The 15533-nt window shown below is 27.9% G+C and overlaps 2 protein-coding genes across 5 annotated transcripts in view; both read left to right on the top strand.

Moving 5' to 3' along the window:
• The first annotated feature begins 173 nt into the window (after positions 1 to 173).
• Positions 174 to 3118, top strand: LOC129973082 (uncharacterized). The gene is made up of 2 exons (XM_056087458.1): positions 174 to 336; positions 2618 to 3118. Exons 1-2 carry the CDS (start codon positions 189 to 191, stop codon positions 2857 to 2859), a joined length of 390 nt encoding a protein of 129 aa, XP_055943433.1. The 5' UTR covers positions 174 to 188; the 3' UTR covers positions 2860 to 3118.
• Positions 3119 to 8248: 5130 nt separating this feature from the next.
• The window catches only part of LOC129972832 (uncharacterized), a 59117-nt gene continuing 51832 nt past the window's right edge, over positions 8249 to 15533 (top strand). For 3 of the 4 annotated variants that reach the window (XM_056087120.1, XM_056087118.1, XM_056087121.1), the window contains exons 1-2: positions 8249 to 8375; positions 14899 to 14990. The gene's annotated coding sequence lies outside the window, so the exon portion shown is untranslated. Of the gene's footprint in view, positions 8376 to 14898; positions 15001 to 15533 lie in introns of all 4 variants that reach the window. The other variant, XM_056087119.1, reaches the window with a different exon arrangement.

Here is a 15533-nt window from a genome sequence, read left to right as displayed (position 1 = left end):
TGTATGTATGTTTAGTATTTTGGCCAAAAATATTAAGAAAGACTGAGTAATGAAAAATTAATTTAAAGTGTTGAAATAAGTGTTCAAGATTCAGTCTTACTGGTGAAAAATTAATGAGTTTCTGTTGGTATTTAACATTGTTCTAAATTATGAGATGCTCTAAAATTTTTAAAGGACATTTTTTTTAAATGCTTGTTATTTATTTAGTGGATAAAAATTTACTTGAGACAAAAGAAATTTATTTAGAATACTTTAATTTTCAATTCGATGTTTATCTCTTTAACTTCATACATGTCAATAACATTGAACAATACATAGAAGATTGTCCTCAAAAAGGTGAGTAATTTTTACATTTTATTTATTGAAATATTTATTTCCTTGATAAAAATTAAAAAAAAAAACAGCTTATAGTTTATCTTAAGTAATTTTATATACATGGCATATACATAATAATGAAAAAAAAAAGTTTCATGCTGGATAACATTCCTTGTATGAGTAAGATATAAAAATTGGCTTATTAATTATCAAAAAATTATCTTAATTCTGTATTATGTTTATTTCTTCCTTTATTATCTTGAATTATATACTCATTCTGATTAATATAAAGAATCAATAATGGACATAAAAGTTTTATAAGTATTAATCTGGAATTTTGTCAGTTATTAGGAATGGTCAAATGTTGTTAGTAAAACTAAATAATGTAATTGCATATTTTATTAAAACACCAATTTATATTAGAGAATAGTCTCTCTTAATGGGTGCTCTGATTTTTTCGATTGCAGCTGATCTTGAATTGTGTAGACAGTGTCTTTCATTATCCTTAAACTTTCTAAAATGATGTACAATACATTTGAAGCAGCGAAATATATTCTTTTAAATCCATTTCTGTACTAATCAGGTTTCCCCAGGAAACCAAGATATGCTTTCAGTTTAATCTTAATCTATGTAAGATTACTGATGGCAATTGAGGTATAATAAGGTATGAAGTATTGATTTTATATATATATATATATAAAATTTGGGACATTTTTGGAGTATTGCATTAAAGAGGGGAAGAGGACTGATTCTAATACACAAACATATATAAATTTAAAGTTACAAACAGAAATTGTAGATTTCATTACACAATTTATTTATAAACTATTTCAAAAATGTATGTAAATGATTATACTATAGATATATTTTTTTTTAATTGCATCGAAATCTGAATTTTAAAATAGTGGTTCCCAGGAGAAATTATTTTTTAAAAATTGAGTTGATAAATTTTTGTTACCTTTTGCCCACCTGTGCCTTAGAGGGCTTAAGTATGGCTTGCTGAAAACAAAGCCAGAAAGATAATGTATTGCATTTTCTGCTCGGTACTCTCAATCAGCAATATTTAAACCTATTATTCTGCATGCTCTTTTGCAGTAAATTGTTTCCTGCTTATGGTTGACTGCTGGAGCTTAATCCTTCAAACAAAATATGGAAATGGATTAGTTACCCCTGAAGGGTTAACCTTGTGCATTGAAGCTGTATCAGACTTCTACTTTAGATAATATATAGGCATTTAAAGAGTGCTTTGATCAACAGAAGAGGCCACATTTCCCTTTTATTGCAAATTCCTAGCTCATAAATTGACTTGATCACTTTTACCTGTCACTTTTACTTTCTTATAAACAAAGAAAAAAACATTCCTATCATCAAGAATAAATAAAAATCGAACTCAAAATTTTGATAAATTGCCATGTTTCAGAACTCTGATTATGTATTTGTGAACATGGCTCAAAAAGGCTTTGAATGATAGTGGATAGATAATTCTCCACTATTATTTGGTATTCATTCTTTACACCAATTTTATGGACTTTAATCTAATTCTGATTAAATTTTTTCACTGGAATTTTGTTGGGGAATAGATGAACACAATAACTGTAAAAGATTTAGATGGATAAAATTTGGTACACAGTTTTAGCATCCAAAGTATAGATCCATATTAAATTTTGAATCAAGTCAGTTAAAGGGTTAATCATCTGTAAGTCTGTACATTCACATGTATATAAATGCAATAGTTCAAATATTTAGTGTCTTAGATAAATGGAATATGTAAAATTATTACTAAAATTGTAATTCCGTATTGAATTTTGTTTTCGATCTTTCAACCAAAATGCAAACCTAGTTTCCTTGAAGAATGAAACTATGAAGTACAAAATTCTCATACATTGGTCTGTAATATTAAAGTTTTGATATTCGTAGCGTTTGCAGATTTGTTCAAGATCTACAATTCTCAGGTGAAGGAGGAGGATAATACTTTCTTTTTATGAAATATGGTAAAAATATTAGGGAAACTACTCCAACTAGTTATATCACAAATTTATGTGCAGTTTAACTTGCAATTTAACTATAATCAAATTAATTTGAAAATGTTGTTAAATGGTTCAATTATGAACCCAAGGAACCCTTGAAATATTTCTGGATTCCATGCAATTTATAAATTAAATTTTAATAATTGTGAATGACTTAATTTTTGTCTTATTATTGAAAGCATGTAATTATTTGAGTACAAACTATACTACCACAATTAATAGTTAATATTCTATTGTACTTTAATCATCACCATATTATTTTTTTTATTGTATAGTAAATCCGGTTGGGAGTTCTAAGAGTTTGATGTCCTGCTCCAAAACAAACAAGTCTTCTGGTGCTTATACTCAGAAAACTGTGAGTTCGACTGAGTACGGTTCTAAATATGGACATATAACAGCTCGAAGGGACAGTGCCTGTAGCTCTAAAAGTATGGATTCTGGAAAATCAAGAGCACCTAGCCGGACATCTACTGAAGGGAGGTTAAAATCCACAGGAAAAAAAGCTCCTTGGAAATGAATAACCTGCCCACATATTATGCCATCCTTGCCTTGCCGTCCAAAATCTTGGTGCAGTTATTGCTGTAATATTGTCACAGCTGACGCATAATTTGTCTATGGAAACAAAGCACAGCACTGAGTCATTTGAATTTTTATTTATTGTAAAAAAAGCAACAAATTTTATCTTTTACTTCTATAATCATTTCATAAGACTCAATTATTTTTTTAACCATAGTTGGATTGTTTTAGTCAATTAAAGTTTATATCTAGTCTCTGTATGAGGTCTTTCCTTACTTTTATACTAAATTACATTACATTTTTTGGGGGGAAATAATTAAATGAATGCACATTGATAAATTTTTGCGATGTTTTGTGTATTGTTAGAATGTAACAATGCATTCAGTATCGTAAAAAGTAATTAGTCAACACACTTCAATTATGTATTGCTTAGGATATGTCAGAAATATATTAAGGCTGATTATTAATCTTATTCAACAACCTAAAACATAAAGAAAATTCTACAATGACTATTTATAAATTTCGTTTTTGATTTTTGATACTTCCACTGAAGCATATTTGATTTATTGACTTTTTTTTATGAGGTTATTTCTTGAATAAAAGTTACATACATTATTTTCTAAACTGTTATTCAGATGGAAAATTTTATAAAGAGAAGCATCAATAATTATTCATTTTTACACGTAAAAAAATAAAAGCAATAGCAGATCTTTAAAAAATTACATTTTTGCTGCTTTTGATTAGTGAAACATTGAATTAAAACAATTCCAATAGCTCTATGCTGGATTTTGGTTCATTCCAACCCACCAATATATATACCAAATTCGGTAACTGTAGTCAAATGGTTTGACTTGCACACACACATTCATCCTTATTATTTGATCGACAAATTATGAAATATATTAATTAAAAGAGGAGAAAATAATAAAAAATACACTCTCTTTTATTAGCTTATCATATGTTGCAAAAATAATCCCCCTTCAAAAAATTTAGAGGATAAAATAAATTTTTGAAGGCGTGAGGTGTTGAAACGGTTAAAAAAGATATTTAGGTTGCCACAGAGAATATCGAATGAAAAACCATTAATTGACCCACAAGAAGGATATATATATTTTTTTTATTTAGTTTGGTTATTGGTAATTTTCACAAGAGCCAAAGCCTGCTAAATATGCAATTAATTAGAAATTAAGCAAAGTGTTGCTAGGTCTTTTTCTTTTTATTTATTATTATTATTTTCGTTTTAACTTCTAAGCAAATTGTCCGCAAGCAACATTTTATATTATCTTAAAATTAAGAATTTCTTTTCAATGATACCAGTTCCATTTTTGTGCATTTTTTTTCTTTCAAAATTTAGAAATAAATAGTTGCAGACGATTTTGGAAAAAAAGAGGATAATATTGATACTCCGTTTCTAAGCAACGGTGGGACATTGAATTGCTCGACCTTTATTTTTTTTATTATTCTGTTTTATTTTTTAAAACATTTTTTGGCAACCTTTTATTATTTTCTAAAATAATATTCACATAGAAGGATTCTATTTTTCTGCGATCGTTCTAAGGTTGTTGTTAAAATATTCTGTCATCTTTACTTGCGTCTTCTACGAAATAATAAATAAGTAATATTGTAATTAAAAAGAATAATGAATTTTAAATGATGAAAAATTTTAAGAAGCAACTTAACGATGCATAACAGAAAAGTCAATTGTTCAAAGAAGGTAAGAAAAGTGAAATTTTTGTGAGTAAAGGAGACAGATGTTCGACGATAGCAGCTGCTTCAGGCAGTGAATTAAGGATTGTATCAAAATATTGCGAATATGTGAATCAGAAGATCAACAAGTATGTAATTCAATAGATTTTCACATTTTAATTTAAAAATATTTCTGATATTAAAAAGTTTTGGTATATTATAATATTTTATACATAAGTGGGTTTTATATTGAAAATATTAGACATGTATGTTGATTCCAAACAACGGTGGATATATCTGCTGATTTATTATAAATATGATTAAAATTCTAATTTGCTTAGAGTATGTTCTGTCAGAGCCTTTGGCTTTGGTTTTGGTCTCATTATTTAAAAACAAATTAAATCTATTTTCCAGTTTAAGGAATTTCTGTATTTTTACTTTCGTTTTATATTATAATACAAATTTTACTTAGAAAATTCCAATTCTTATTATAGCATAGAGAGGGTTGCATGCATTAAATATTGTTTTTCTTATTAATTTTATGCTGATAAAAATAATTTTTAAACATCTTGTTGTAACTATACCACTATCAATGTATTCTCCCATTTCTAATACTCCATGGTTAAAGATTAGAAATTGCGTAGAAGAATTATAGAAATAAAAACTTTCATTTTCGACGAACGTTTTATTCATCGCAGAATTCCCGGTATCATCCGGTGGCATCTAGATTTTTCCCCCTTTTCCTTTGTGTTGATTCACAAGTAGTGAATGAAACGTTTTATTAAAATGAATAGATTGAGTTTCGCTGATTAATAACATCCGATGCAGAAGAATTTTGAAAAGTCCCAATTAATCGTTTTATAGAATTGATGGTATGCACTTATCTGTACATTTGTAATAGTTTGAAAAATATATTAATTCGGAACTTTTAGCTAGCATATTAGATGTGAACGCATTTCGAGTATCGTGATACCTGTATTCATATTAGTGTTACAAAAGTCCCACCAACGCTTTTATTTATTTTTTTGTGACTCATGAGTCTAAAAAAAATACCATCAGATTCGAGTATACGACTGGAAGATGATATTAAAGACTAATATTTCTCTGAAAAAAAAAAAAAACTCATATCAGAAAGTAGTTTGGAGGGAAGAGTGATGTTTGCCATGCCAGGTATCGTTTTCGTTCATATGATCGCCTTTCAAAACTACGAAATCCATTTTCAAGTATGCTTTGTGTTGCTTCAAAATGTAACATTAAAATAACTATATACATATTTACGGTCAATGTAAGTAATCAGTTATTATTAACATTAATCTCGGCTAATGTTAATTATAACTGATTTAAAAAATCGATTCAATTAATAATTATCGTAAAGCATATTTATAATGAAATCTTTTGAATAATTGTTTAGGTGCTTCTAGAATTCTTACTGTCATAGTATAAAAATTGCCATGAGTATTCATATAATTTTTGCTCTCATAGTAGAAGAAAAAGGGTTTTTCCCTTGGATTTTAGCTATATTTACATCCCTTTTCAATATTTAGCGACGGATTCTATTCAGATTATTTAGCGACGAATCTAATAACTTTTAGCGGCGGCCCGATGATAAGGATAATACTTGAACCAGTTCTTTTCCGGGCTTTTGCTCTATATCACAGAGAGGAATTTGGTTTTGACTCATTTAAAGCATACCAGACTAATTTACTCAATGATTCTTCTTTGGGGACGGGTTTTGAACTTGGAGCCTTCTAGTTCGAAAGCTGGGTCTTTACCATCATGTCATCGCGGTTCGCGAGGTACACATGAGGCTCAATATAATTTTTTTTTTCAATCAAAAGTCGATTCATCAAATAAAAAACGTAATTACTAAAGCATAAGCACATTTCATTGCACGTTCCCAATCCATTACGACAAGCTTGATTGAAGAGAGCGTGTTAGAAAACGGGTATAATTACTAATATTTTTCAAAAAAATGAGCCTGGGAAATGTCAGTTCGTTTATTCAATCTATTACGAACCTGTACCTGTCATATTTTTCACTTGAATAAGTTGTAAAGACTGAAACAAACTATGGATACCTTAAGTCGGAAGATTCCAAGACATATTTTGGTAATTATCTCAAGTTGCTCAGCACCATCTTTCAGAACGTCCTATTTTCTAAATTTTCATCGCATATATTATTAGCTGATTTTGTAATATTTCTTTTTTAACTCGCTTAATTTGATGTTCGCAATATCCTTAAGAATGTATTTTTAAACATCAAATTGTAACTGACATTAAAGCCATCTTATTTAATGGACTTAGGCGTGTTCTGTTTATTTTGTGCATGAACCTTCCTAATAAAGGCGAGTCCTATAACTTTATAATATTGTCGCATTGAAGAAAGGCAGTCGAATCTCCATGGCCGAATGGTCATGGCACTGGTCTCATAATCAAGAGACCTTAAGTTCGAATCCCGCTAGAGACAATGCGATTCATAGTGTATGTAAATATTTAGTACTTGATTTTATGTTTCCGTTTATTTCATGTTCCAGAAGATACTGGACATTTCTTTAGTTTACCAGACAAGTGTTCTGGATTTTTCTTACTGTCTCCAGAAAAGTATTCTGGAACTTTCCCTGCTAGTATAAAAGCAGAAGATTTGTCAGTCACTGAGTTCTGAGTTCAGTTAATACATTGATTTAGCTCTATCTCGTGTGTGTGTGTGTCATTGAGTTCTATACCATAGTATCTACGTGACAATATCATTATAATCTTAAATATCTAGATAAGCTGCTTCAAAATGTATGTCTTTTGCAGTAATATAATTTCTACAAAAGATCCAAATTCATCATTTAAACTGTGCGGATAATTTACAGAAATTTCTTTTTAAATGTTCAACAACAAATGAAAATTATGCGATTAATTTGATGAAACAGTAAAACTGATAAGAATTTCATTGCAATGATGAAATTTATTAGTGAAAATTGTGCATAAATAAATAAATAATTTTTTTTTTTTAAATGGCGAAAAAATGAAGAAATATTTGCTCGACAATTAAATGGTATTATTAAAAGGACAGTTTTTATAAATAAAGAATAAAATATTGCTTAGAGTAAAAATCATTAAATTATTAGTATGATAAATAGTATAAATATCAGAAATGTAAAAATATCGCTTAGTTTTTAATTAAATAAAATCTCAAAAATAAAGAAAGAAGTATATACTCGTTGATATAGTATATACTTCTACCTACCAAACTATATCTGTTCTAAATTTAATAACTGTAGACTAAATAATTTAAAATGCTGAGCCATCATACATATATGCTCTAACATACACAACACATTTTTCCTTTACTATTAGTAGAAATGAGAGAAATCTTTAAGAATAATGTTTATATTATAAATAGTTGTGTAACTGTAGTATCTAAAAGTAGTTTCTCAAACTTTGGTATATGCACAAACGAGGCGGATATTTTAGTGGTTTGAGAATTTGAAGACATAGAATCGCATTAAATTCTTTTCGCCATTCATGCGAAAGTGATATTTCCAGATAGTTCTATGCTTTGAACATAAATGGAAAAAAAAATCTAAAGTTTATTTCGTATTGAATGCATTCGGAAATAAAGGTAAGCGGTACTTCCTTTCCGAACATTTCTACGAAGTCGCAGGAAATGATGGCGGAATAGTGCTCGTGCCATCGCAGGGTAAACAGTTGCGAAGAACGAAGAGAAGTAAATCGTTTGACAAACAATTACAATTGCTTGAAGAGAAGAAAGTGCTTGGAAAGGAACGGGTTCTTTATTTGTTTACGAACGGATTACTTAGTTCATTTATTTGCACATGCTGAGGTAAGTTTTCAATGGCCGGAGGCAATTGTTAAAAGTACTTCCTTCTGATGAACTAACTATCTTGGCAACTCTTTACAAATTCAAGTTCTTTAAGCACTTCCGAAAAGCAGTATACTTTGAGATAAAAGTGGAATGTAGATTCGTATTTGTTTATTTAAATATTTTAAAGAATAAGAGATGATTTCAATTTAATTCCTCTTCCACAAGTTTTTAAGATTATATAATGTAATAAGAGATCTCAACTCTTAAGAGCAATCAGCAAATTTGATCATTCCAACTTTTTATAATCCTTTAATTCTTCTGTATCAGAATATTCTTATTTAAATTTTAGCTGAACAGGGGTCAAAAATTTATAAAAAAGGATTTTTCATTAAAATAAAATTTATGTATTTCTCAAATTAAGTAAGAAGCACCATATCTGGTTAAAATTCTGAGTAACATTAAAAGTTAAACTGACAGGATTCCTCAAAATAGTTCTTCAGCAATTTCGATGTAACTAAACCTAAAACACTATAACGAATTAATACTATAATAAGCATTTTACAGGAAATTATTTTTATGTATTTATTTTAGGAATTGCATCCTAATGAGTTAGATAAGTATTCTTTAGAACTATTTTTTTAAAATTCAGCCTTTAGGGATATTTTAATGATCTACTCGATAATCTGTTAAAATATTTTATAACCATTTTACGAAAGTAAAAATATCATTTCACTAAATTACTATCTATAAAATTATCACTTATACCATCGTAAAGCTAGTTTATAATTTAAAAAAAGATTCGAATTTAAACGTAATAAAATCGCCTTATCTATCCTCCTTCACATAGAAATTCACGAAATTTTTGTAAAACCGTAAAACTTTTGTTTACGTTATATAAAACTATAAACGTATATATTATTTTGACTTTAAATTTTAATAAAAATTTTAAAAACAATTGTAGAATAAGTTCAATTATTTAATAATAAATTTTTTTAGAAACGTCTTGATTTATTTAAAGTCAATTACTCTCTATTTTCGTTTACAAAGAATGAATTTTTACTTGGTATTTGTGAAGTTGTATATTTTTAACAACATAGAATTGTTTGAAGCTCACATTAATTTCGTTAAAATAACTTTTCACGAAATCGTTTGGCAATAATAAATTATTCTTCCACTTGACGATATTTTATTACTTTATTTTATCAAATCATGCATTATTTCAGTAGTTTTGTTCGTAAAAATGTAAAAATTATTGTTAGGTTTTCAAAGACTCTTATTTCTGTTTAAAATGAAAATAATTTATTTTTCTGTAACTGATTTTTACATTATTTTTCGAAAGTATATTGTAAGTATATAATTTCATTTATAAAATAATATAATGATTCACTAATTTTCATATTTTTATAGAACGTATCAGAATACATGTTGTAAGAATGATTGTTAAATTTTTATTTGTGTTGATAAAGTTAAGTATGGAATATTTTCTTAACCACGATTTTTAAATTTTTTTATGATTTTTTCAACGTTAGTTTATACTTATGAAATACAATGAAAAATTGCTTTGTGGAAATTGCTATGCTGTTCTATTCATATACAGTAAGAATAGAACCATATTTTTAATAACATTATAAATCGTTTATTTTTTTAGTGAATATTTCTTATATTAAAAGACTAAATTCATTATGTTTAATTATTAAATTTAATTATTCGTATTATCATATTTGAAGATTTACATTTAGATTCTTTTCGTCCATTATTATTGATTACTATATTCGAAAAATCTACTTTTAAATTATAACAATGAAAGGTATTCTAAAATTTATTTACAAATAGATTTAAAATGTAATAAAACTAGAAAATTTGCATTGAAAAATAGTTGGTAACAGTGATAATTTAATTTCTTGAAGTTTGAAATGGTTTAAAAATAGATTTTGTGCGTTAATATTCCCAGACATTATTGAAAAAAAAAAGTTTATATAAAAATGTAATATAAAAAAATTTATATTAATATGAGCATGTGTAAAAATCTGCAACTAAAATGATGAAAATATTGTTGCAAAATATTTAGAAAAAGATACTTTTAGAATTTTATTTACATTTGAGAAAACAAATACACTGAAATTTTTTTTTTTTTTTAATTTTAAAGTTATATAAAAATGTTTTTTTTCTGCGGTTATAATTAGCAATTATTGAAGAAAAACCTTCACAACTCAATTAGTTTTAATCAAAAATCTAATCAAATTTTCAAATTCCGTGCTAAATGAGCACCTATTACCTAAAAAATAATTGTCTGCCGAAGTTTTTAGCTCCAGCCTCAACATTGCGTTCCATAGAGAGTTTTAATCCCTCCTCCTATCAAATATGTCATAGTTTACAAATAGTATCAAGCCTATATATATATATATATAATATATATATATTATGACATTATAAACAAATAATGCCGTTGCCGTGAGTAATTATCTTTATCTTTGGTTCAAGCAGAAAAATCTTTTATTCTTTGATTAGATAATAAAGATATTTTTCAATTCCTTTTGTTTTTTAAATATTTCCAGTTCTGATTTGTTTTGGATATGCGATTCCGATATAGTTAACTTTCATTTATTTATTTATCCAAACTTCTTCCTATCTTCATTTCCTAAAAATAATTTAATGATATGTACTTTGGATTCAAAAGTGTACAATCCAAGACAATTTTATAAAATGTGGTATACTTTACATTTCAATTTTAATACATGGAAATTGCCTTAATTATAATTCTACATAGAATATATTTATAAAAATAGAGTTTAGAAAATTTTAAATATTTTTTTTATTGAAGAAACAGTACACATAAATACCGAAGACTGAATTCAGGAATAATATTTAGTGCTATATTAATGATGCTGTTGATTTTAATTTTTAATTTCATTATATATGAGGTTACTGCTACAACTTATTTAAAGCATATTGTTGAAATTGCATCCACTATTTTGGATGCTTTTAGAGCGATTTTGTTCTAAATTTTTTATTCACTCACCATATTTTTTAGATTTTAGAAATGACAGTCAATTACCTCCTACAATTCATTCTATTTTATTCAAATTGAGGTGACTGAGATATAACTGACGTCATTATGGTCTTTTTTACAACAGCAATAATATAAAAATCTATGGGTGCTATTATATTGTTATGTATATTGTAACAATATAATAGCACCCTTTTAAAAAGTTTGTAGTAATAAGTTTGTTTTATAATGATTAGATTCGAGCAACTGTCCACATTAATTGCTGTGAATTCAGTTTTTCAACTTTAAAAAACATTTTTGCATTGCCAATTCTAATTCTTTAATAATTCCGTTTAAATTCTTTAAACTCGCATCTTAATCCAGCCTTCTCTTCATTATTGCTGCTATATTTGAATAAGCAGGATTTTGTTTTGGACTCCAAAATAAAAAAATAGATATTTAAAGTTTTTCATCAAAAATGGTCATGTTAATATATAATTGGTAATTTGATTCGTCTTTATGGAATCCTCCAAAGTTCTAACAATTGAACTATATCATCCCTATATCATTGACTATATGTCATTCCAAAAATTTTGGATGTGTCATTTAAAATAACTTTTTGATATAATAGATTCTTCTGAAATCAACTATCAACATCTAAATATCAACTATGAACAACTTTCAAGCAGATTTCAATAATAATACTGTCGATATTTTTTTGGTCATTAAATAAAACTACCAACTGCACTATAAAATGGATTCGTATTTCAAAAAGATTTTGCATCTAAATTTGAGATTTAAATTCAGAACTTGCAGAACTGTCAGGGGAATTATGAAAAGAGAGAAAGTAGCTGTCTTTGCATTTATCTAATTTTAAACTTTCCAAAATTTCAGAATTTTATTTTTCTAGACATGTAAATATTTTCAACTTTCATTCAAGCATCTGAATCTGAATAGGGTTCCCTATATAAGTAATGTAATTCTGGCTATCAATATATTAGACTTATATAAATGCATTATTTATTGATAAGAATGATAAAAAAATTTGTAAGGATGTTTATTTACATCAAAAGATTTCGATGAGAAAATATTATCCATGCTATAACATTTACATTATAATTATCAATTATTCTATTATAGAATTTTAAAATTGCTTTTAAAAACTAAAATATTCACCTGGAGTATCGTCAGTTTTGTGAATGATCATCAATTATTGCCTTCATCACATTTTTTTTTCTTTTCTTTTCTAAGTGGAATGTGAAAAGAGCACATCTCGCATAAAATCGCTAAAATCCAATAATAACATCCTTGAAATTCAGATGTTTCCAACGACGTTAGTCGTAACAGTTTCATTTAAGTGATTAGATAACACAACCTCTGTAATATATATTATATATTACATATTGTTGACTGATTTAGAAATTTATGAATAACAACGACATGTCAGATCTTCATAAAGAGCATTTCAGCCTAGTTTGATTCATGATCCTACTGTCTGATGATTGTATTAGATAACTGAAGTAAAAAGTGTAAGTAGGGCCCTTGCTATAGTATTATTTCTTCGCTCTCAGTCGTCGTCAATGGTTAGCAAGTGTAATTTTTTAAAAATATCTTCTTGCTATATCTGACTATAACCAGCGGAAATGGCCCCCGCCAAAATTTTCTAGCATATTCTCTATAAAATACAGTAAAGACCTCTATTACAGTAAAGACCTTGCATGAAATTGGCTTATGATAGTTACGAAATATTAATCATTGGTGCGAATTTACCATTTTTACTTAATCTATCGTTTGATCGTTGGAGTGTTTCTTGATTAATCCGTGCAGCAAATAGTATCGGAAAATCGAATTTTTGTTTGAGACAGTTTTTTTTTCTCAACCGATTCAAACAAATATTTGACACAAAATTGCACTTATAGACACAATTCCCATGCCAAACTTGATATATTTGTCATTGAATTTTTGAGTTATCAGGTTTATATGTTTCTGAAAGAACAGACCGACAGACAGTCAACCCGTTGTTGGTTTTGTCTCAAACTTTGACAGGTGTCCATGTCTGTTTACCGAATCTGATCTATCTAGCTCTCATCGTTTTGTAATTATCGAGCTATCTTATATTCGAACAGACGGACTACCTCTGATCAGCATATCTGCATATTTGGTGCTAACACCCTATACGAAATTTCATTCTTCTAGATCAAAGCGTTTTTGAATTATTTTCGTCGTAGACATGCAGACGGACATTTTCTAAAAATGTGTTTTTCCTAATTCAGGAATGTTTAAAACTTGGAGATGTGTCAAAATTTCGAATTTGATTTTTTGATGATTTCAATACTTTTTCTATGCTATGTATACGAGAAAATAAAAGGCGAGTTAACAGTACTTAACGTTTTGTCTCCAGTACTTTCCCTAAGACCACGCCCCGAATCTAGACATCGATACCTCCTTTCCACCACGTCATGATATTACTGCCAGTCATTTCCTAATTAAATGAATCCTCATATTTTCATAGCCCTTTCCCAGTGTACGTAAAATGAGGTACACCACGTGATTGAAATACTTAGTGTCATTCCACCATCATCTACCTAATTGTTGTGACTCCTAGCCAAAAGGAAGCAAAAATAGGGGAACAGTTCCGCTGGAAAGGAGTAGAAGATACTGGTGAGAGCGTGTCTTGGAAGGGTCTTTAAAAAGAATTCTGAAATATAAATTTTAAATTTGAATCTTAATTTTAAATGGCCATTATTTACTCAAGATAATGTAATGAATTGAGGAATGAATCATGACGAATTGGAAATCATGATATCATCCAATGAACATTTTTAGCTAAAAATATTATAACCTTATTCTATTGAAATTATGTTGTATAGATTTAAATCGTCGTAGATATAGGAAAATATCGTTTGTCATAAACTACAAACATTTTAATGCAACAGCTGAAATCTCTGATATAATGGTATTTTGGGTCAATATAAAATGCATATATATCACATTCAAAAATTTAACAGCAGATGAAATTAACATATACAGGTCTTTTTTTGTCAAATTCGATTGACGACATTTCGATGTAACAATGACGATTTCTGAATCTAGAAATCTGCGGAAAGTGAAAAACATATTGCACAATGTTTTGATATTTCACGTAATGTGCAGAAATAGTTTCTAGAATTATCTGTGATAAGATCTTCTCATTTTCAAATGTTAAAATTATCTACTACAAATCATTTGCATTCTAATCAGAAATAATAACTGTGGCTAAGAATAGTAGAAATTATTTTTTCCTTTTTTTTTGCGGTCAAAATGTTGCGCGTCATGTTTTAAAAATGATGTGTGGGTTCTAGAGAATTTCAAATGGGGGAAAATTTGAGCATTATTATTAGTGCTTGGCAATAGCGCCAAGAGAAATATAAATGGTACTCAAATCAGAAAGACGAAACTATAAAAGATGATCATTTGTGACTTTTGTGGAGGGAAGACCTTTCTTCCGCTTCCTAAGCACTTATCAATCTCAATATAAATATCACAAATCTTTAAATTGATCGTGGTTTTTTTCAGGGAGAAGTCTATGAAGGAAGGAAGTGCAGCAGTTCATTTCCGTGCATGAAGACAGCGAAGATAGAATGAAAAAAACTTGCTTCGTCGGAATAGTAAGTAAAAGTAACTATAGTTTTCTTTTTCATATTAATACGCTTGCTAATTGTCAGTAATTTCATTTCACTATCTTTTAAAATTAATTTAATTAGTTTAAATAGCTGATGAAGAAAATAAAAATTAAAACATTACGTTCATTTTTATCTAGCTGAAAAATCAACTCGATAGATATTTTTTATACCTTCCTTCCACTTTTTCTTTAAAAGAGAAAAAGAAAAACTTTAATGAATTTCATATTGCTTACAGCAATATTTTGCATTAAAATTGAGACCAGATGTATAAGTTAATGTACTGCTCCACTTTCTTTCCTGTACTATTCATTGTTCTTTTTTTTATTTTAAGTGGAGTTGGCGGTTTCACATTAATGATTTTTGACTGTATTAAATTATCTGTCTAACTTAAAGCGATCATTTCAGCGAGAATTTAAACTTTTTTTTGTCATTTTATACCAAGAAGTAATTTTTTTTAGGCACTTTAAAGCTGTTTTATCTTTAGTCTAAGTGCATCCACAAAAGAAATCTGAGCTATTTTAATATCAC

This window comes from Argiope bruennichi, chromosome 6 (genome assembly GCF_947563725.1).
Source record: "Argiope bruennichi chromosome 6, qqArgBrue1.1, whole genome shotgun sequence".
Taxonomy (NCBI): Eukaryota; Metazoa; Arthropoda; class Arachnida; order Araneae; family Araneidae; genus Argiope; species Argiope bruennichi.
This window is presented reverse-complemented; position numbering and strand designations above follow the sequence as displayed.

Bases quoted from the DNA above. Each gene is read 5' to 3' on its own strand.
- LOC129973082 (XM_056087458.1), top strand. From the start codon at position 189: ATGCTTGTTATTTATTTAGTGGATAAAAATTTACTTGAGACAAAAGAA. The intron at 337-2,617 runs GTGAGTAATTTT...TTTATTGTATAG, and splicing joins AGAAGATTGTCCTCAAAAAG to TAAATCCGGTTGGGAGTTCT.